Source organism: Notechis scutatus, chromosome Z, assembly GCF_049901735.1.
Source record: "Notechis scutatus isolate UNSWTSFEM ecotype Mainland chromosome Z, rNotScu1.2, whole genome shotgun sequence".
Taxonomy (NCBI): Eukaryota; Metazoa; Chordata; class Lepidosauria; order Squamata; family Elapidae; genus Notechis; species Notechis scutatus.
Genome location: NC_142025.1, coordinates 105,408,107 through 105,429,964, shown reverse-complemented (window position 1 = coordinate 105,429,964; position 21,858 = coordinate 105,408,107). Strand labels below are relative to the sequence as shown.

Here is a 21,858-nt window from a genome sequence, read left to right as displayed (position 1 = left end):
TCATATGAAGTCTCTCATTATGGTTGTGATCTCATACCACCTCACAAACAAGGTACTACCTAAACTGTGAAAAAGCAACTTTTTTGACTACCTTTACAAGTCTGGTATTTGGGAACAAAGTAAGAACATTTGCCACATACTGCATCCAAAATATTATTTCTAGAAATTGTTTTGAATTGTTTGTGTCTATTGTGGTATGAAAGAGGGAAAAAATTCTATAGAATGAAAGACTTTTCACAGAGAAAATGTATGGTCAATCATATAAATTATTATAGATAATGCAAGAGATCTATTGTTGCATCTCTTACAATAGGATTTAAAACAAATTTAGGGTTAATATTGATTGCTTTTATATATTCATGTTTTGTCTTGTTTTTGTTGATGGTAAAGCACCTAGAGTTGCCTGTAGATAAGATGGATGGCACATAAGTTAAATAAACAAACAAATAAGTGAAATTCCATAGAGTGTAGATGCACTTTTGTTGTAATGGAAGATGTAGGTTATAGTTTGTAGAGACAATTTAATTGGTGTGGGTTTCATAAGAAATAAGAATATCAACCACATGGTGAATTTGAATCACCCATCTTCTTTCATGAAAAGACTCAAAAATTTCCGATCGCTTATGGGATATTGAAAATCTTAAGATTTATGGAATTGTTTCAATTGGAAAACAAATATCCCAGTATCTTCAACAATATTTCTACTCTGCTCATTACTATTTGATGGTTTTTTTTTTCTTTCTAACATTCCTCCTTTTTCTGTGAGATTCTGCTTTTCTCTAAATCTGTGAAGAATGATAATATAACTGGATAGGAGAAAGAACAGAAATCTAAATAATAAAATTATTTCACTACTGCATTCTTAACTAGTTTCATAAGCTGCTCTAAGTTTCTTCAATTACTCATGCAATTAAACTCTTTCTCTCAGCATCTCATACAATCACTTCCAAATTTGCCTCCCCTAGGTTTCATTCTCACCACTCTCCTCCAGAAGAGAGTTTTTTTTATTGTGCCATTGCTTGTTATTAATCGTAATCTTTCCATATCTCACTTGGAGAGGCTTGCACTATTTTTTTGTACCAAACAGATCCCTGATTACTTCTTTATTACTTTTGGTTCTTAATAGTTATTACTCAAGTTCTGAATAGTTTGTTAATTTTAGTATCAAATACAGTCCTCCATTTATTTTAATGGTGGCTTACTCAATTGGTAATCCAATTATGTTGTCCTTTGTTTTATGGATATTCTAAGTGCTCCAGATACAGGTATGATTGCTATCTCTCACATGCTTCCTGACAATTACCCATTGTGAGTTAGTGATTGCTTTTACAGGATAAGCAGAAGCTATTGCAGAACATGAATAATGTATACAACATAGTAAGAATCCAAGGAATTAGAAAATTAAGTATGAATGAAAAGGGAGAGCCAACTGAAATTTAACTATGGTGTTCATTAGAAGAATTTAAGAAGTAGGCCTTAAAGATATATTTCTAATTTGTGATCAGGTGTGTTCCTAACTTGATTCCCAAAGAATGGTCAGGGGAGGGGGGAGAGTATGTGCTAATCAACCTTCACAAAACAGAATTTAAGATGAATACACAAGATTAATCAGTCAAGCATATCATTGTTTGGTGTGTGCAATTGGAGATAAATTCTGATAAACACAATTCATCCAGGAAATGTTTAGTTTCTGAAAATTCTGACATGCTGAAAAGAGTATCAACTATTCTTGATCAATCAAGAGGGATAATTTAGCTGATTAAGAGGAGTTAGCAGGGCATTGATGGAAAGTTACCATGATATCTTGCAATTTTCCATATTAAGAAAAATGGAAACTGAACAATGGAATGTGGAATTTTAGAGCACATTTTAAGTTGTTTAGAGTTATATTTAAATGTCCTATTCCTAAATTATTGGAACAGAGCAGCTGTGAATTAAGCTTCACGATTATCTCCAAACCAAATATATATAAACTTTACACCTGATTTTTATCTTCAAAATACAGATGAGAAATATAGGAAAAAACACAAGAAAAAATGATAATGAATAAACATGTTCTAGTTGTATAAAATATTTTCTTTCTTTTTTTTCAAATTTTATTGATTTTTATTGATATATTTTCAAAAGCCCACTGAACCATTTTTATACATATACAACATGCATAGTATATAATTGTATGAAAACACTTGGAAAACCACAGAAATAAACAAGAAATATAAGTTTGTATATAACTTTATATTTCCTAGTATCCACAATAAAATATGCTAAAAGGAATCATACAGTAGAAAGAAACAATTGTAAGAAAGAGATGGAAAGCAGTGTATTTCAATCCTGATATTATAGGTATTCCCACCATGGTTTTATTCAGAATCCATCCCTTTAAATAACTAAATATTTAAATATCTTTTATTTAATATTTGTATTGAGATACAACATTAACACAAGCTAATGAATTAAGCACGAACTGGTAGTTTGGGAGAGCCCAAAATGACCAGTTTGCTGTAAAGTCGTCTTAGGGCTTTATGAACTTCTTTGTTTCTTAAAGAGTAAATTAGGGGATTCACCAAAGGTGTCATCACTGTATAAAAAATTGAGATTATTTTATTGAGAGGTCTCAAAGTAGGGGAGTCTGGCAACACATAGACAATGATTAATGTGCCATAATAGAGGCAAACTACCATGAGATGAGATGAGCAAGTTGAAAAGGCTTTTTGCCTTCCGGTGTTGGATTTTATTTTTATGATAGTACCAATAATGCAGATGTAAGAGATGAGAGTCAATAAAAAGGGGGCAATTGTAAAAATTACAGTCATGAAAAAGGCAATGGGCTCAAGAAAATTTCTATTACTGCAGGACAATTTCTCCAGTGGGAGAAAATCACAAAAGTAATGGTCTATGATATTGGAACCACAAAAGGGAAATGGATCCATGAGACCCACCAGAATGCCATTGAATATCAAACTATTTATCCATGTTCCAGCTATAAGCTGGAGAGAAAATTTTGTATTCATGATAGAATTGTAGAGCAAAGGTCTACAAATTGCCACAAAGCGATCATAAGACATTGCAGATAAAAGATAAGTTTCTATGGCTGCACAAATCCCAAATAAATGACATTGGGCTAGGCATCCACGTAAAGTTATAGTTCCATCACCAGTCAACAAATTGGCCAACAATTTGGGCAAGATGGTAGAACTATAACAAGCATCCAGCCAAGATAAATTTGCCAAGAAAAAGTACATTGGGGTATGAAGATGCTGATTTGTCACAACTAGCAGAAAGATGAGAAGGTTTCCAGTAATTGTCATCAAATAAATCACCAAAAAGAATCCAAAAAGAAGAATCTGCAGCTCCAGAAAAGTTTCCAAACCCAGAAGGATGAATTCTTGAATGGCTGTCTGGTTTTCCTTTTCTGTATCTGGCATTTCCTTAATTCATGAAATGTCTCATCAAATCTCGAATATACTTTTTAAAAAGACTTGTTTAAATCCAAAATATTGAAAATTCTCTTCTTTCCTTGTCTCTGTATGTGTAGGTATCTGTGTAATGAATACTTATTTTAGGAATTGTAGATAACTAATGTTCACAAGTATTCCACTCATATACTGTATCTAGAGGAAAAAAATTAGTTGGGAAGAATATATGACTAAAAGAAAAGTATTATTAAATCAGTTTTTCACACAATTTTTCTTTCTCCATTTCTCTTTTCTATTTTTGAAACCATGATGGTTATGATAAGCAAAATCCAATTTTTTGAGGGAATGAAACTGAAGCACAACCCTGTTAAAACATTCATAAAAAATATATGTCATGTACTTCTATCCTCAAAAGCTGATCGGTGGCTCATGCTGATGCATGAGCAAGCTGATTGGTTGGACAGCCAAAGGATCTTTATTTTCTGTCTCCAATACTACTTCTTGATCACTTTACATCAAGAATTATAGTAAAAATTGTAATTGGCCTATGTAAATATTCCCTTTCTATCTACTCTTTGTTTCCTCTACAATAAGAGAATGTGAAAGCCAATAGTTTTCAATATTGCATGGAACATTCCAACTTTGGAAACATGAGCTCTTTGCTGACTCTGTTCCTGCATAAAGGAAAATAGTTTCCCTTCAGTAACCTTGTTCTGCAAATGTTTTTTCTTTAACCAGTTATATAATATTCCAGGGTTAACTGTGATTCAGAGAAATACAGATACCTAAAAGGTTATCTTTCCTAAAAGACAAAACTTGTCCTTTAGTTGCCAGGAATGAGCAAAAGAGAAAATCCTTATTCTGTATCTAAAATTCTTTGGAGGGATGATGCTAGGGCTGGAGTAACACACTACCAAAATATACAATTTTTTAAAAATGTATTGTTGAATAAATCACAGTGTCTGGACCCACACTAAAATCATGATTTCCAGCTATAATCATCTTCTCAAACATGATGAACCATAATAAGCCCATATTATAGTTTGGCACAATTTGGGAAGCCTTCCAATGTCTTTATGCAAAATATCATGAAATTGGACATTCTCCTCCCAAAGTATACAATAATACTGAAGTTGGATTGAAACGTACCTGTAACAAGTAACTGACATAGTTAAGAGATGTTCCAGAACTTAGTGCTACTATTTCTTCAAATTATCGGTAAACTTCCATGCTGGAAAAATCCATGCCTCCTTCTGTGAGACAGAAATGTTTCTTAAATGATTTCCATAAACATTTAAAATAATTAATCCTGGGAGATTTGCTGCTAATTTGATCATTTTTTAAATACAAATTAATACTGAATCCCAAAGGATATCTAACATTAAAATCTTTCCCTTTAGATTTTTGTGTTGTTTAGAGATTTATAACTTGTTGATCCATTTGAATATTTCTCAACGAAGTCATCCGAAGTGTTCATCTGACCCCATTCATACACAGATTTTTTTTAAAAAAAAGTCATATATGTTATTTGTTAATTGGAGACTGGATATGGGCTGCTTGTTCCAGAGCATCCAGGAGGGGATTAAAACCATCAAGATGAGCACTCTGACTCTTTTTTATTATTATTATTATTGTCATGACAATTGTCTAGTTCCAGCAGTATCCAGCAAGTTCTTTTGCAGACCCCACTGGTTGTGGAATAGAACTATAGACCTTATATTTATCTAAATGAGTAGCCCTACCTATTAGACAAAAATAATTCATGCTACCAAGCTATGATTAGTCAGTAGCATACTTTATATGATGATCTCTTTATTATTCTCTTGAAATGTTCTTTATGTCACATTTGGAATTTTCTGTAAATCAGAAACTTATTTTCTCTTGCAATCTTCACTGAAGGTTGATATCATCAAGCTGTAGCAGTAAGACATGATGACCACAAATAGAAAAAAATAAATCTCTACTTCCAATGAGAAAAATGTTGAAATAGCTGAAATAATAAAGTCTACACAAAATTATTTCTACAAAGACATTAAAAGGATGAAGAATAAAAACATAACTGCACAAAGTGTTTGCTTATAGAACATATCCATATATTTACCATCCACACATCTTGGAATCTCAGACAATTGTAAAAATCACTATGTTATTCTATTGGTCATTTATTTTGATCTTTGTGGAAAGGAATATCTTGGGCTGTAATATGTTACTGGCCCTAAATATAAGAAAACATTAATTTATGGATGGTTATGCACCAATTCCACTATTCTATAAGGATAAATTTTAAATAAACTTAGTTTAACTTGGAGTTTTCTATTCCGTTCTGAAATCTTAATCAAGAAGATTAAATAAACTTAGTTTAACTTACTTGGAAAGCAGTCCTTTATTCCATTCTGAAATCTTAATTATGAACATTTAAAAAAAAATTAGATAGACACTATCATTCATACTGTACAAGTTTCACCAAAGGCAAGAAAGATGAGTTGGAAACTGAGAATTACCCGCAGGTGACATGAAGTCACAAGGGTCAGTTTCCTTTATTCAGATACAGTAGTAACCTCATGATAACATCACAATGGCAATCATATCTTTTTTTCTGACAGGCACCATCAGGAAAAGGGGGTCAGACTCTCCTCTTCAGATGAGAAACATCAACTTTGGACTGTACTTAATTATCACTGAAGTAAGTAAGAACAGAAATATGGACTTTCACACACACACTTCCTTTCTAATCAGGCTAAGGGAGTAGGCCTTACCTTGATATTTTTTTCCAATGGAAGGTTGTATATATACAAGCTCATCTCTGTCCGGTACAGAATAGTACATTTGAGAGTGGGAGATGGAAATAAATCCTTTGTGAATCTAAGAGACTACTAGAAGATTTTAGATCCATGTTTTAAGATAGGTATTATGTTTTTAATCCAGTTATTATGCAATGAGTTTTTCTGATTCTAGTCAATATTTTTTACTTAAGCTGGTTTTGATGGCTTATTCTGATGCTTTGCCCACTCTAAAGACATCTGAGATGTTCTCTTATTTGATGGATTATGAATTATCCATAACAGAAGGCAAACCTATTACCTATCTCCATTGAAAGCTCAAGAATGATTTAAAAGTAAATATTTCTGACATCCTCTAAAGAATTGGAATCTCTGATCGTTACCTTCATGTCATTTTGGTATCAGTGGATTTGAGTTTAAAATTTGTTTGTTTGTTTGTTTATTCATTCATTTGTTTGTTTGTTTATTACATTTATATGCTGCCCATGTCACTCTCCAGAGTGATTCTGGGCAGCTTACAATAAATTGTAACATCCATAAATTGTATTTTGAATGTGTTGCATTCCATATCTTAAAAAACAGCTCTGGAAATGTAGAAATAGAAATAGAATACTGGTGTAAATACTCTCAGTATACATCAAAGAAAAGATACATTTGTCAAAATCATAAGGTACAACACTTAATAATAGTCATATGGTACAATAAGCAATCAAATCATATCAGGAAACAGTCAATATAAATCATAAGGATGCAAGCCACAAAATCACAGTCATACAGTCACAAGTGGGAGGGGATGGGCAATAAGGAGTGATGAGAAGATTAACAGTAATAGTAGTGCAGACTTTGTAATAGTTGAACAGTGTTGAGGGAATTATTTGTTTAGCGGAGTGATGGCTTTCGGGAAAAAACTGTTCTTGTGTCTAGTTGTTCTGGTGTGCATATGTGTGCAAATGTATAACTTCCTGGGAAAAGCAATCTTTTCTACTAACCAAACTATAAAGCAGTATGTGTTACAATGGCAGAAATTTTATATTTCACAGTAATATTTTATAATTAATTGTACTATATAGGTAGTCCTCGACTTGTGATGGACTACCCAAAAGCTACTTAAGACCCAGTTCCACAGTTCTAATGTCAGGTTCTCCTCATGATCATGTGATCACATTTTGGGCACTTGGCAACCAACTCACATGTGAAGCCTTTTGCAGCACCTGATGGTCATGTGCCTGCAATTTACAATGGGTTCGCCAGAAATGTGCATTTGGAATTTATTAGTAAAGTAGTGACTTTTGATAAGTTTAATAGATAAGTTATAATAGATAACAGATAATTGGAAGGGACCTTACAGGTCATATAGTTCAACCCCCCACCCAAGTGGGAGACCCTACACCATTTCTGACAAATGGCAGTCCAATCTCTTCTGGAAGGTCTCAAGTGATGGCACTCCCACAACTTCTGAGGGCAAGCTGTTCCATTGGTTGATTGTTCTCACTGTCAGAAAGTTTCTCCTTATTTCCAGGTTAAATCTCTCCTTGTTCAGTTTCCATCCATTATTCCTTGTCTGGCCTACAGGCACTTTAGAAAATAGCTTGACCCCTTCCTCTCTGTGGCAGCCCCTCAAATATTGGAAGACTGCTATCATGTCTCCCCTGGTCCTTCTCTTTACTAGACTAGCCAAGCCCAGTTCCTGCAACCGTTCGTTGTATGTTTTAGCCTCCAGTCCCCTAATCATCCTGGTTGCTCTTCTCTGTACTTTTTCTAGAGTCTCAACATCTTTTTTATAATGTGGTGAATAAAACTGGATGCAGTACTCTAGGTGTGGTCTTACTAAGGCTTTATAGAGTGGTATTAGTACTTCCCTTGATCTTGATTGTATCCCTCTGTTAATACAATTTAGGATTGCATTAGCTTTTTTGACTGCTGCTGCACACTGCTGGCTCATATTTAGCTGGTTGTCCACTAAGACTTCAAGATCCCTCTCACAGTTACTACTATTGAGCCTGGTTTCACCCAATCTATATGTGTACCTTGTTTTTTTCTTGCCTAAGTGTAGGACTTTACTTTTCTCTACATTGAATTTCATTTTGTTAGATACGGCCCAGTGTTCTAGTCTGCAAGATCCATCTGGATCTTGAGCCTATCTTCTTGGGTGTTAGCTATTCCTGCCAACTTAGTATCACCTGCAAATTTGGTAAGTTCCCCTTCTATTCCCTCATCTAAGTCGTAAATGAAGATATTGAAGAGTATAACAGAAACAAGAATAAACATAAGTTTAAATATAAGAAATAGGAACTAATAATTGGGGACAATAGACATGGACGGTAGGCATGATTGTGCGCTTATGCAGTTGCAAGTCTAACTAGTGATGGTGCTATCTATTCCTCTTTTTTTCTAGCTTACTAAGAAGTAGATTGTGGTCTACTTTGTTGAATGCCTTGCTGAAATCTAAATATATTATGTCCACAGTATTTTGCTGGTCTACTAATTTAGTTACTATGTTGAAGAATGAAATAAGATTGATTTGGTATGATGTGTTCTTAACAAACTTGTGCTGACTGCTAGTTAATACTTTACATTTCTAGATGTTGGCAGGTCTGTTTTTTTATTATCTTGTCCAGTATCTTCCTAGGTATTGATGTTAGGCTGATTGGTCTATAGTTTCCTGGGTCTGTTTTTTTCTTCCTTTTTTGAAGATGGGAACCACATCAGCTCTTTTCCAGTCCTCTGTAGTTCCCTGGTGCTCCAGGTTGAGACAAAGTTAGATGAGACAAAGATTCAAATCCATTCATTGGATTTGAGAAGCCAATTTATTTTCATGCAGTGGCCGACTTTTTCCTTTTAGGCAGTGGAAATAATTTCAATATAGTGGCAAATATGAATATGTAGGTTATGAGAGAGAGATGAGCAGAAATGGTTATCACTACCATCATCTCTACATGCATAAAATAAATACATAATGACCAGAGAATGTGAGAGACATTTTTATTTTATTTTTATTTTATTTTCTTATTTATTTTACTTTTGCAAACAATAGAACTCTAGAAAATTTCTAGGCAAGATAAAATGCCCAAAGAATGCTAAGAGTAACATATAAATGGGATATGAAGTTTCTTCAATTGTAACTAGTAAAATAATAAGAGGACCCGTAGCCATTTTAAGAATTTATATCATATATATCTCTGCTGATAGCATTTGATCCATTCAGCAAGAGTTACATGAGTGGCAGAAAATAAAGAGGTGGAACATCTTCCAGAAGCACTTTTATATGTAAGATATTATAGTATCTGCATAATGCGTCTCGGTTAGCTTTTTCATTAAATCATGAGAAGTTTTTTCCCAGGGTAAATTTCTTAGAAGTTTCTTCAAGGACATAAATTGGCTGGGAGGAAAGCCTTCCAGAAATGAAACCACAACTGCACAAACTGGACTCCAGGCAAATGGGGACTTCCAGCAACACAAAATACCACTTTATACCCTGAATTGTTCTTTGCAGAAATATTAATATGGGTAAAAATCTATCATTATTAAATCGTAACATAATGTTATCCTAAAATAACCAAAATTTTCATTTATTGGAGATCAAACCAGTTTTTTTTTTAAAAAAAATCATAATAAATTACACTAGTGCATTTTATTTTATTTTATACCATTTAGCAATTGCTCTTCTGTGGGCCTCTTTCACTTCCCTGTTCCGCAGGCTATATATCAGGGGATTAAACAAAGGGGTCAGGATTGTATAAAACAGGGACAACACTTTGTTAATGCTTTGCAGGCCATCTGATTTAGGCAAAATGTAGACAATCATTAAGGTGCTATAGAAAATGGACACCACCATGAGATGCGAGGAGCAGGTTGAGAAACTCTTTTTCCTGCCACTGACAGATGACATTCTCATTATATTAAAAATAATGTAACTATATGACAACAAGGTTAAGAAAAAAGGAGGCAAGATGCATACAACAGATATCAAAATTGTGACAAGTTCAATCAAGCGGGTATCACTACATGCTAGCTTTATTATTGGATTCAATTCACAAAAGAAATGATTGATTTCACTGGGGCCACAGAATTTTAACTGACACATAAAATATAAAACTATGCCCATAACAAGTAAACCATTTATCCACGATCCAGCTATAAGCTGTAGGCAAACTCGATTGTTCATGAATATTGTGTAATGCAGTGGTTTACAGATTGCTACATACCTATCATAGGACATTGCTGCTAGGAGACAACATTCTGAAGATCCAAAAAGACCAAAAAGATAATGTTGCATTATGCAGCCAGTGACAGAAATTGTTCTCCGCCCACCATACAAGACATTAGTCAGCATCATTGGAAGGATATTAGAACTGTAGCAGGCCTCCAGGCAAGAAAGATTACTCAGGAAGAAATACATGGGTGTTTGAAGATGAGGATCAGTAACAACCAGCAAAATGATGAGGATATTCCCAGCCATGGTAGCAATGTAGATAACTAAGAAAAGGCAGAAAAGTGGAACCTGCAGATCGCCAAGTCCTACAAATCCTACCAAATGGAATTCCATGATATCTGTTAAGTTTTTTTGTTCTCTTTTCTCCATATTTACTAGCTCATACCTGTAAAGAGCACACAACATTCATTTTACATTTTCAAAGTGTTACCCATTTCCTACCATTTGATCTTATAAACAAAGGACACATTTGTAAAGCAGATGCCAAACAATAGATTCATGATTGAGATGATTGTAAGTAATTTTTCCATGAACAATTCCATAGCTATAAACTCCATAGCTATAAACCACAACTACTGTCCTATTTTTGAAGGCTTGAGAAGTAATTACTTGAAGACCAGATGACATTGTAAATAAGTAAGGAAAAGATCCTCTATTGTTTTTAGGCATTTCTAAATAGTTCTTTGTGGAAGTTCCTAGATGCAAGCCTACATAATAGGTGATGGTATCTAAAATAATAACCATGGACATAGAGTATTTCACAGTTACTCTCCTTTGCAGATGCTTGAAATTTCAGCTAGAATAAGAAGTCACTAATTAGATCTCTTCATTTTATTCCTATTTTTACATAGATTTAAGAAGTATGCATGTATGTATGTGAAGATTGATAGATGTGTGACAGAGAGAGAGGGAAGGAGGGAGAAGGAGAGGGGGAGAGGGACAGACAGACAGAAACAGAGACAGAGACAGAGAGAGATGATGGATGCACAGATCTACTGCCATGACAGGGCATAATCAAAGATGGAACATCAAGCACCCAATATGTTTATATGGGAGAAGTCTGTCTGAATTTAGTGCAATTTAATTATAAAGTATTAATTAACCTTCATTCTGAAGGATGATTTATATAAAATATAAAGAAATTATGAAATATTAATTAACCTTCATTCTTCACACTTCATTCTGAGTGTGGACTAAGATCTTTTCTTCTGCATTAACTACAGCTATGATAGAATATAGAATTAACTATTTCAATTCATGTATTGTGAAGTGATAAGTTAATTCCTGAATGTTTTCTTCATTGCTTATATCAACCTTCCAAAAGCCAATTGCATATAAACTAAACAGTTTCTTCATCTGGGGTTCCTCTCTTTTGCTCCTTTTGCCTCAAAAATGAACCATTGAAAGACTTCTTAAAATCCAAGAAATTGGCATTTAATTGTGTTTCTGTATTGTGCCAGGCCAAAATGGCTTTTAGCATTCCAAGATAAGGCATAGTTCAAAACACCAACTTCTGCCACATTTTGTTTGTGTCATGCTAGTTCGATTGAAATGGGGAAAGAGAGTACTGTGAAAGTTTATTCTGTGAAAGTTTATCACAGTTTTACTTCCTATTCTAAATAGGTGGGTAGGATAACTTACCTTTGAAGGCAGCTTTTCTTGTAGTGAGCAGATTTGTGGCTTCTATCACTATCAGTGCCAAAGTAAAAATAGTATCAAAAAGTATTTTCAACACCAGTAATCAACATCACTAAATCTGGCTGAGTAATTAATCTAAATCCTGGCTGCCCATTGTTTGTGCCAAACTGCATCAATGCATCATCCTTATTTGGTATTTATTTATAAAGCAGCATATAATCTCTAGTGTACGTAGCACATTTTCCTGAGGGAAAATAATACCTCTCTAAATGCCAGAACCCAGGAGAATTGTAGAATCCCCAGAAAATCATGTTTTATTGAGTGTATTACACCAACTTAATAAAAGCCATTGTCACCATCTGAAGATAAACAAATATCTTTGAGAATCCTTTCATTTCTTCTGAATTAACTAATATTATGAAATTAGATTCAGAAGAATCAATTTCCAGTTCTGCTTATTTTCCTAAGATTCTATCATGTTGCTCCCCTAGTCCTTTGCTGAAATTACTGGTCACTTTGCTGAATATATGAGCACAGGAAAATGTGCATTTGCACTCTGCTTCTCTCTAGTTATGCTCAATTTCCATGTGTGTTCCATGCTCACTTATTCTAATCACAACCTGCCAAATAAAATCCAATGACAGATTATCTCACATAATAACTATTCTATTTATCTTTTCACTTTTTCCTTATTCATATAGGAATGTAATCAAAGCATGAACCTTCATTTTTTTCTGCTTAGTTAGAATATGGAATGTATATCATTTCTATTATCTAACTTCCTTTATTTTTGTTAAATTAACTGATTTAAATGTTAAGAATTGAATTGTGTCTCATATATATTATGTAGGCCTTGTGGTTTTCTTTTTCTCTCCCTGTCTGAAGAAAATCTACCAAAGAAAACATCTAGGCTTTCTTCTGGAAATATACAATAATCAGTAGTTATTCAATGGAGCAAAACTATATGTAGATGTCCAGATTTCTTTTCACATTTTATACAGCAAGTCATAAATCTGAAAGCAGTAAGCTCCATTACATAGACACTGCTTCTAAAAAGCATTAAATCTTTCCCTTGGAAGGGGTGGGGAGAGAGGGAAATGAATAGGTACTTTGTTACGGGTTTTCTGAAGAGATCTTCAGAACTAATAAAGTACATAGTATATCTGAGAAAAATGAGAAATGTGGCTTCAAAATTATCTCCAATTTAAAATTTAGTGTAGAATTTTCTAGCAGCATCTCACTGGTTGGGTAATGGCTTCAGAAATATTTAATTACTAGATTCTTCCAAATCTCACATAATTCCTGCCAGCTTCTCACATGATCGAATAGAGCCAGGAAAGTTATTTTGTTGTTCCTTTTTAATATTCCTTTTTAATATTTTATTATTACAATTTTAATATTGTAATTTAATAATGCATCATACATAGGAAACAAAGAGTAGATATTCTAATGTATTTCCTTCACTGGAGAAAAATGTAAACATAAAAGAGGATATTCAGAGATGTGTCAGCTTGAAAATATCATTTATTTATTTGTTTGTTTGTTTGTCTTACTAAACCATATAAAGCAAACATCAGGAGCTGATAACAGAAAATGTTTTATAACAATTATGTATTGTATTATAAAATGCTTTATTATATTTTATTCATAAAATGATGTATAAAATTTGCCAAATTTCAGTAACGTGGGTATAAGGATTTCTGGATTTGGGGCACATTCTCTGTGTTAGCTCATTTGATTTAAAAAGTTTAAAGCCTTGGTTTAAAAAGTTTTGGCCTGTAATGCACAATTTCTAATTTATTTATTCCAATTTATTTTCATGCAGTGGCCGACTTTTTCCTTTTAGGCAGTGGAAATAATTTCAATATAGTGGCAAATATGGATATGTAGGTTACAAGAGAGACATGAGCAGAAATGGCTATCACTACCATCATCTGTACATGCATAAAATAAATACATAATGACCAGAGAATGTGAGAGACATTTTTATTTTATTTTTATTTTATTTTATTATTTATTTTAGTTTTACAAACAATAGAACTCTATAAAATTTCTAGGCAAGATAAAATGCCCAAAGAATGCTAAGAGTAACATATAAATAGGATATGAAGTTTCTTCAATTGTAACTAGTAAAATAATAAGAGGACCCGTAGCCATTTTAAGAATTTATATCATATATATGATAGCATTTGATCCATTCAGCAAGAGTTACATGAGCGGCAGAAAATAATGAGGTGGAACATCTTCCAGAAGCACTTTTATATGTAAGATATTATAGTATCTGCATAATGCGTCTCGGATAGCTTTTTCATTAAATCATGAGAAGTTTTTTGCCAGGATAAATTTCTTAGAAGTTTCTTCAAGGACATAAATTGGCTGGGAGGAAAGCCTTCCAGAAATGAAACCACAACTGCACAAACTGGACTCCAGGCAAATGAGGACTTCCAGCAACACAAAATACCACTTTATACCCTGAATTGTTCTTTGCAGAAATATTAATATGGGTAAAAATCTATCATTATTACTTTTTGTCTTAATATGGTTGTGTTTTATTCTCAGCATTTCTCCTGATTATATATATATATTAGAAGAGTCAAAAAGGAATTACAATTGGTATACAATTTCTTGTACTATATGATTATTTTGTATGCATTTTCTCTTAATTCTATAAATGTCTCCCAAAGGTGCTTTTTTTCAAGAGGCAACTTGTATTTCACTTCTCATCCAAGAAGCTTCTTCAGCTCTGACTGGATGGTGGGGAATTGGAGGATTTATATTCCTTGCAGACAGCTGGTTATTTACATTCTTTTAGAGATTCATTGAGGCCACTTGGAGATTTATCTGTGTTCTCAGGGTCAAATGGGTGTGCAACTGCTAAAAGGACTGTGTTGTAAACTGGAGATAGCTGATCTCATATTCCTCCCCCTCTGTTGAGAGAGGGATGTTCAATTTTGACATAGATGGCCTCTTTGACACCTCTTTCAAACCAGCTCTCTGTCCAAAACGTGGACTTTGCTGTCTTCAAAATTGTTGCCTTTATCTTTTAAATGTGGATGAACTGCTGAATCTTGTCTTGATGGGTTTGATCTCCTATATTGTGCCCTGTGTTTATGAAGTGGTTGTTTTGTTTCCCCAATGTACAGATTTGCACATGTCTCACTACATCATTTTTTTAAAAACAGCCATATGCACATAATAGAAGCATTAATCAAATGTGTCGGTGTATTACAGTCCCTCATGTAAACAATAGGATACATTTCTTTGATACAGAATTATGAATACATTTTTACTTAATTAAATGCTTTTTCACTTCACCCCAAAAAAATAAATTTAGTGAGTTATAAATAAGATTTACAAGACTACACTGTCACCTAGTGGTTACTTCATCCAGCTTGTTTATATTTCTGCCTTTCCTTTTGTATAGCTACAGAACTTTAAAAACATATGTCACTCATTTGAAATCCACAACAATATATTTCTCTTTTTTTAAAAGCTACATATTTAATAAACCTGATATCTAATAAAACTCTTAGATTAAATTATTTCCTTAATTTTTACAATCAGAAAGACATTTTCCAAACAGAAGTAGGCTTCTTTAATGCCTCCTAAAATTCTCAGTTTCAGAAGTGTTATATATCAGGTCTTGAACAGAAATGCCTGTATAAAAGAGAGACAGCTGATAAATATAGCACATAAAACTAACATTCTAAACTGAATTAGATTAAAACTACCATCAGCCTAAATTATCATATTAAGCTACAGCAATGTGCCTCTTTTAATTCCATACAATTAAGCAACTGTGTGTTGTTTTTTTAAAGCTTTTACTTCCCTATTTTGTCGGTGGTATAAAAGAAGTCAGGATTGTATAAAACAGAGACAAGACTCTGTTGATGTCTCACAATCCATCTATTTTGGGCAATATGTAGGCAATCATCATTGTGCTAAAGAAAATAGACACCGCTATGAAATGTGAAGAGCAGGTTCAGAAAGTTTTTAGGGAAATAAAATCATTGGGGATTAAAAAGGATCAAAGACATTAGGAGAACAAATAAGATGGTTTTGCTCTGTTCTGCTTTGCTTTGCTTTGCATGTACACGAGAATTTCTGCACCACAGACAAATTCCTTGTGTGCCTAATCACACTGTCAAATAAAATAGTCTATTCTATTACTAGTGGAGACAGAGATTTTAACAATGCTTCTTCGCATTAAGCCTCTTTTAGTGACAGCATGATGAATGGAAAAACTTATCCTCATTTGTCTCTCACCATTTGCCCTAGTGGTCAAAAATCCTCAAATGTGCAAAGAGATTATTCAAGCCCCAGCACTTCTTCTCAATTGTCTTAGAAACTCATGACACAAATTTTCTATTGAAGAAGCTGAAACTGATTTCAGGGCAATAACTTTCTCAGCACATGGAAGATTTTCTGCCCTGCTAACCTGCTAATTTCAAAGTCCTCAGCTGAAATGTAATTTTGATGGAGAAAATTATCATAAAGTCCTCCTTCTGCTAGTCCAAATGCATAATCTATGGCCAGGAACGACAAGCATGCATGTGAAGATCCTTCTATCCAATGGTGGGATTCAAAAAAAATAATTACTACTAGTTTTGTGGGCATGGCTCGGTGGGCATGGCAGGGTAAGGATACTGTAAAATCTCCAGTCAGAGGTTTTTATTTATTTATTTATTTTTATTTGTCAATTGCTTACAAGATAATAGGTATAAGTAAAAACATAGTTATGAATACATGGCAACATCATATAAGAAAAATTATATATATATATATATATATATATATATATATATATATATATATATATATATATATATATATATATATATTTGTTTTCTTAAGTTTTCGCTGGTACTTACATGTATGGTGTTCGGCTTGGTTCGGGTATTTTCCCACGTCATTGTAGTTCTTTTAAAGTTGTAGCAACGTTTCAGCAGAATCTCATCTGCCATCATCAGGCAACTCCCACACAGCATGAATAAAAGAGATGACACCTCCCGCTTACCAGCCATTTGGAAACCCGCCTCATGAACAGACGAGTACCTAACATGATGAATGACACCAGACCCACACCCACGAGGGCCACACGAGATGCCACCACCACACTTCCACGTAAAAAGCAGACTCACACCCACACAGAAGATGAGACACGACCACAGACCAGAAGCCGCACTGCAGCTGCATCACTACCCACTTCAAACCCCTCTGAGCCATACATGAAGCGAACTGACCCCACCATGAAGATGCAGCACGACCACGAACTCGAAGCCAAACAGCAAGATCACAGCTCACCAGCTCAAATCCCCCAGTAACTAAGACCAACCTGAGCACAACCAAGCCCCCACCTGAACAGAACACACCTCCAGCCAATCAGAACATGGCCAACCCCCCTACCAATCAGAACACAGCCAAAACCCCAACCAATGAGAACACACCCCCACCCAATCAGAACACAGCCAAGCCCCCACCCAATCAAGTCACACCCCCACTAGCAGTTAAAAGGAAGAAGCAGCTGCAAGCTCACATCACTCTGAGAAGCACAGAGCTGAAGACAGAAGCCTGAAGATGATGAATGAGACTTCATCGAAACGTTGCCTAGATACTTCCAATCTTACGCGGGAGAAAACCCGAATAACCAAAGATCCACATACAAATACCCGCGAGAACCTCAGAAAACATTATATATATATATATATATATATATATATATATATATATATATATATATATATATATATATATATATATATATATATATATATATATATTTTTCTTAAGTTTTCGCGGGTACTTACATGTATGGTGTTCGGCTTGGTTCGGGTATTTTCCCACGTCATTGTAGTTCTTTTTAAAGTTGTAGCAACGCTTTCAGCAGAATCTCATCTGCCATCATCAGGCTTCTGTATTATACAGAAGCCTGATGATGGCAGATGAGATTCTGCTGAAACGTTGCTTAACTTTAAAGAACACAATGACGTGGAAAATACTCAACCAAGCCGAACACCATATATATATGGTGTTCGGCTTGGTTCGGCATTTTCCCACGTCATTGTAGTTCTTTATATATATGTTTTCTTAAGTTTTCCCTTTGTACATATACAAAGGACAAAGATACAAACAAATAGAAGGAGCCCCCATGGGATCACCACTGTCACCTGTCATTGCTAACCTGTTCATGGAAGAATTCGAATCCAGAGCCCTGGCCAATGCCATCCTCAAACCCAAACTATGGTTAAGATACATCGATGACACATTCGTGATTTGGCCCCATGGACAAGAAAACCTAAACAATTTCCTAACACACCTAAACAGCGCACACCCCAAAATCAAGTTCACCATGGAAACAGAAACAAACAAACAACTACCATTCCTAGATGTACTAATCTACAAAAAAACAGATGACACACTAGGACACACCATATACCAGAAGAAAACACACACCAACCGCTACCTCAACGCCCAATCCCACCACCACCCAGCACAGATAAACTCCGTGGCTAAAACACTAATTACCAGAACCAAACGCCTGGCAGACAAGACACACATTAAGGCTGAACTATGCACCCTGACTAAAGTACTGACAGCCAACGGCTTCCACAAAAGCAAAATCACCAGCTTGATCCACAAAAACACACTGAAACATAATAGAGACCCAGAAGATGAACAGACCTATGGAACAGCTGTCCTGCCCTACATAAGAGGTACTACAGACAAAATTAGTAAGGTACTACACAGACATCACATCAGGACTGCTTTCAAAACAGACAGAAAAATAGCAGCCATCCTTAGCAACCCCAAAGATAAAATTGACCTGGAAAACCAATGCATATACGAAGTCCCCTGTGCATCATGCCCGGCCACATACATTGGACAGACCAATAGAAGAATAAGTACCCCTGGATGAACACAAAAATGCAGTCAAAAAGCTGGAACACACTTCCTCACTAGTCCAACACATGGAAGCTACAGGTCATAGCATCAACTTCAATGGCACCAAAACCCTGGCCACTATGGAAAACCCTAGCCACAGAGTCATCAGAGAAGCCATAGAGATTGAAAAAAGACCAGAAAGCATGAACAGAAGAGATGATTCCACCAGGCTGTCAATCATTTGGAAGCCTGCACTCACAAACAAAAAATCTCCACACCACAAGCCAGGCAAACAACTGGGCACAAACAGATCCCCTGATACCTCCAGCTCAAACACACCCCAACCAGGCACCCAGATGAAACCCAGCTTCCTAACTAATGATAGCCGCTCCATTTACCCGAAGCCAAGCTGCACTAAAGGCCTCCATTAAAGTAACACAATGCTGCCAGCCAATCAAGATACAAAAGAGCCAAAAAACAGACAGAAGATATCAGAGACACCCATCAAGCAGAACACAGCAAACTCCGAGACCAATAAACACAGACCAAGACTCCCAACCAATCAGGATGAAGAAAAAACCATTCTGGCACAGCAATAGGCTGCCCCAAATTTAAATCTGAAACCACTGTAAAAGTCTGACCCACAGACGGACACAATACAGAAGCCTGATGATGGCAGATGAGATTCTGCTGAAACGTTGCTACAACTTTAAAAGAACTACAATGACGTGGGCAACACTCATACATATATATATATATATATAATATATATATATATATATATATATATATATATATATATATATATATATATATATATATATATATATATACACATAACGTAACTATATCTTCATTTTAAGAGGGAAATTTCAACAAGGTTAAGAAAAAAGGAGGCAAGATGCATACAACAGATATCAAAATTGTGACAAGTTCAATCAAGCGGGTATCACTACATGCTAGCTTTATTATTGGATTCAATTCACAAAAGAAATGATTGATTTCACTGGGGCCACAGAATTTTAACTGACACATAAAATATAAAACTATGTCCATAACAAGTAAACCATTTATCCACGATCCAGCTATAAGCTGTAGGCAAACTCGATTGTTCATTAATATTGTGTAATGCAGTGGTTTACAGATTGCTACATACCTATCATAGGACATTGCTGCTAGGAGACAACATTCTGAAGTTATAAAAAGACCAAAAAGATAATGTTGCATTATGCAGCCAGTGACAGAAATTGGTCTCCGCCCACCATACAAGACATTAGTCAGCAACATTGGAAGGATATCAGAACTGTAGCAGGCCTCCAGGCAAGAAAGATTACTCAGGAAGAAATACATGGGTGTTTGAAGATGAGGATCAGTAACAACAAGCAAAATGATGAGGATATTCCCAGCCATGGTAGCAATGTAGATAACTAAGAAAAGGCAGAAAAGTGGAACCTGCAGATCGCCAAGTCCTACAAATCCTACCAAATGGAATTCCATGATATCTGTTAAGTTTTTTTGTTCTCTTTTCTCCATATTTACTAGCTCATACCTGTAAAGAGCACACAACATTCATTTTACATTTTCAAAGTGTTACCCATTCCCTACCATTTGATCTTATAAACAAAGGACACATTTGTAAAGCAGATGCCAAACAATAGATTCATGATTGAGATGATTGTAAGTAATTTTTCCATGAACAATTCCATAGCTATAAACTCCATAGCTATAAACCACAACTACTGTCCTATTTTTGAAGGCTTGAGAAGTAATTACTTGAAGACCAGATGACATTGTAAATAAGTAAGGAAAAGATCCTCTATTGTTTTTAGGCGTTTCTAAATAGTTCTTTGTGGAAGTTCCTAGATGCAAGCCTACATAATAGGTGATGGTTTCTAAAATAATAACCATGGACATAGAGTATTTCACAGTTACTCTCCTTTGCAGATGCTTGAAATTTCAACTAGAATAAGAAGTCACTAATTAGATCTCTTCATTTTATTCCTATTTTTACATAGATTTAAGAAGTATGCATGTATGTATGTGAAGATTGATAGATGTGTGAGAGAGAGAGGGAAGGAGGGAGAAGGAGAGGGGGAGAGAGACAGACAGACAGAAACAGAGACAGAGACAGAGAGAGATGATGGATGCACAGATCTACTGCCATGACAGGGCATAATCAAAGATGGAACATCAAGCACCCAATATGTTTATATGGGAGAAGTCTGTCTGAATTTCGTGAAATTTAATTATAAAGTATTAATTAACCTTCATTCTGAAGGATGATTTATATAAAATATAAAGAAATTATGAAATATTAATTAACCTTCATTCTTCACACTTCATTCTGAGTGTGGACTAAGATCTTTTCTTCTGCATTAACTACAGTTATGATAGAATATAGAATTAACTATTTCAATTCATGTATTGTGAAGTGATAAGTTAATTCCTGAATGTTTTCTTCATTGCTTATATCAACCTTCCAAAAGCCATTTGCATATAAACTAAACAGTTTCTTCATCTGGGGTTCCTCTCTTTTGCTCCTTTTGCCTCAAAAATGAACCATTGAAAGACTTCTTAAAATCCAAGAAATTGGCATTTAATTGTGTTTCTGTATTGTGCCAGGCCAAAATGGCTTTTAGCATTCCAAGATAAGGCATAGTTCAAAACACCAACTGCTGCCACATTTTGTTTGTGTCATGCTAGTTCGATTGAAATGGGGAAAGAGAGTACTGTGAAAGTTTATTCTGTGAAAGTTTATCACAGTTTTACTTCCTATTCTAAATAGGTGGGTAGGATAACTTACCTTTGAAGGCAGCTTTTCTTGTAGTGAGCAGATTTGTGGCTTCTATCACTATCAGTGCCAAAGTAAAAATAGTATCAAAAAGTATTTTGAACACCAGTAATCAACATCACTAAATCTGGCTGAGTA

The 21,858-nt window shown here is 34.7% G+C and overlaps 2 protein-coding genes and 1 pseudogene across 2 annotated transcripts; all 3 read right to left on the bottom strand.

Annotated features, from left to right (window-relative positions):
• Positions 1-2,453: 2,453 nt before the first annotated feature.
• Positions 2,454-3,425, bottom strand: LOC113424406 (olfactory receptor 5G3-like). Its single transcript, XM_026686079.1, has one exon. It carries the CDS (start codon positions 3,423-3,425, stop codon positions 2,454-2,456), a length of 972 nt encoding a protein of 323 aa, XP_026541864.1.
• Positions 3,426-9,802: 6,377 nt separating this feature from the next.
• Positions 9,803-10,778, bottom strand: LOC113431162 (olfactory receptor 10C1-like). The gene is given in 2 exon segments (XM_026693514.2): positions 9,803-9,832; positions 9,834-10,778. Coding segments are annotated over 2 exon segments (975 nt in total).
• A 5,098-nt stretch (positions 10,779-15,876) lies between these two features.
• On the bottom strand, positions 15,877-20,462 carry LOC148129050 (olfactory receptor 10C1-like; annotated as a pseudogene).
• Between the last annotated feature and the right edge of the window lie 1,396 nt (positions 20,463-21,858).

Coding starts and splice junctions, on each gene's coding strand:
- LOC113424406 (XM_026686079.1), bottom strand. CDS start 3,425: ATGCCAGATACAGAAAAGGAAAACCAGACAGCCATTCAAGAATTCATC.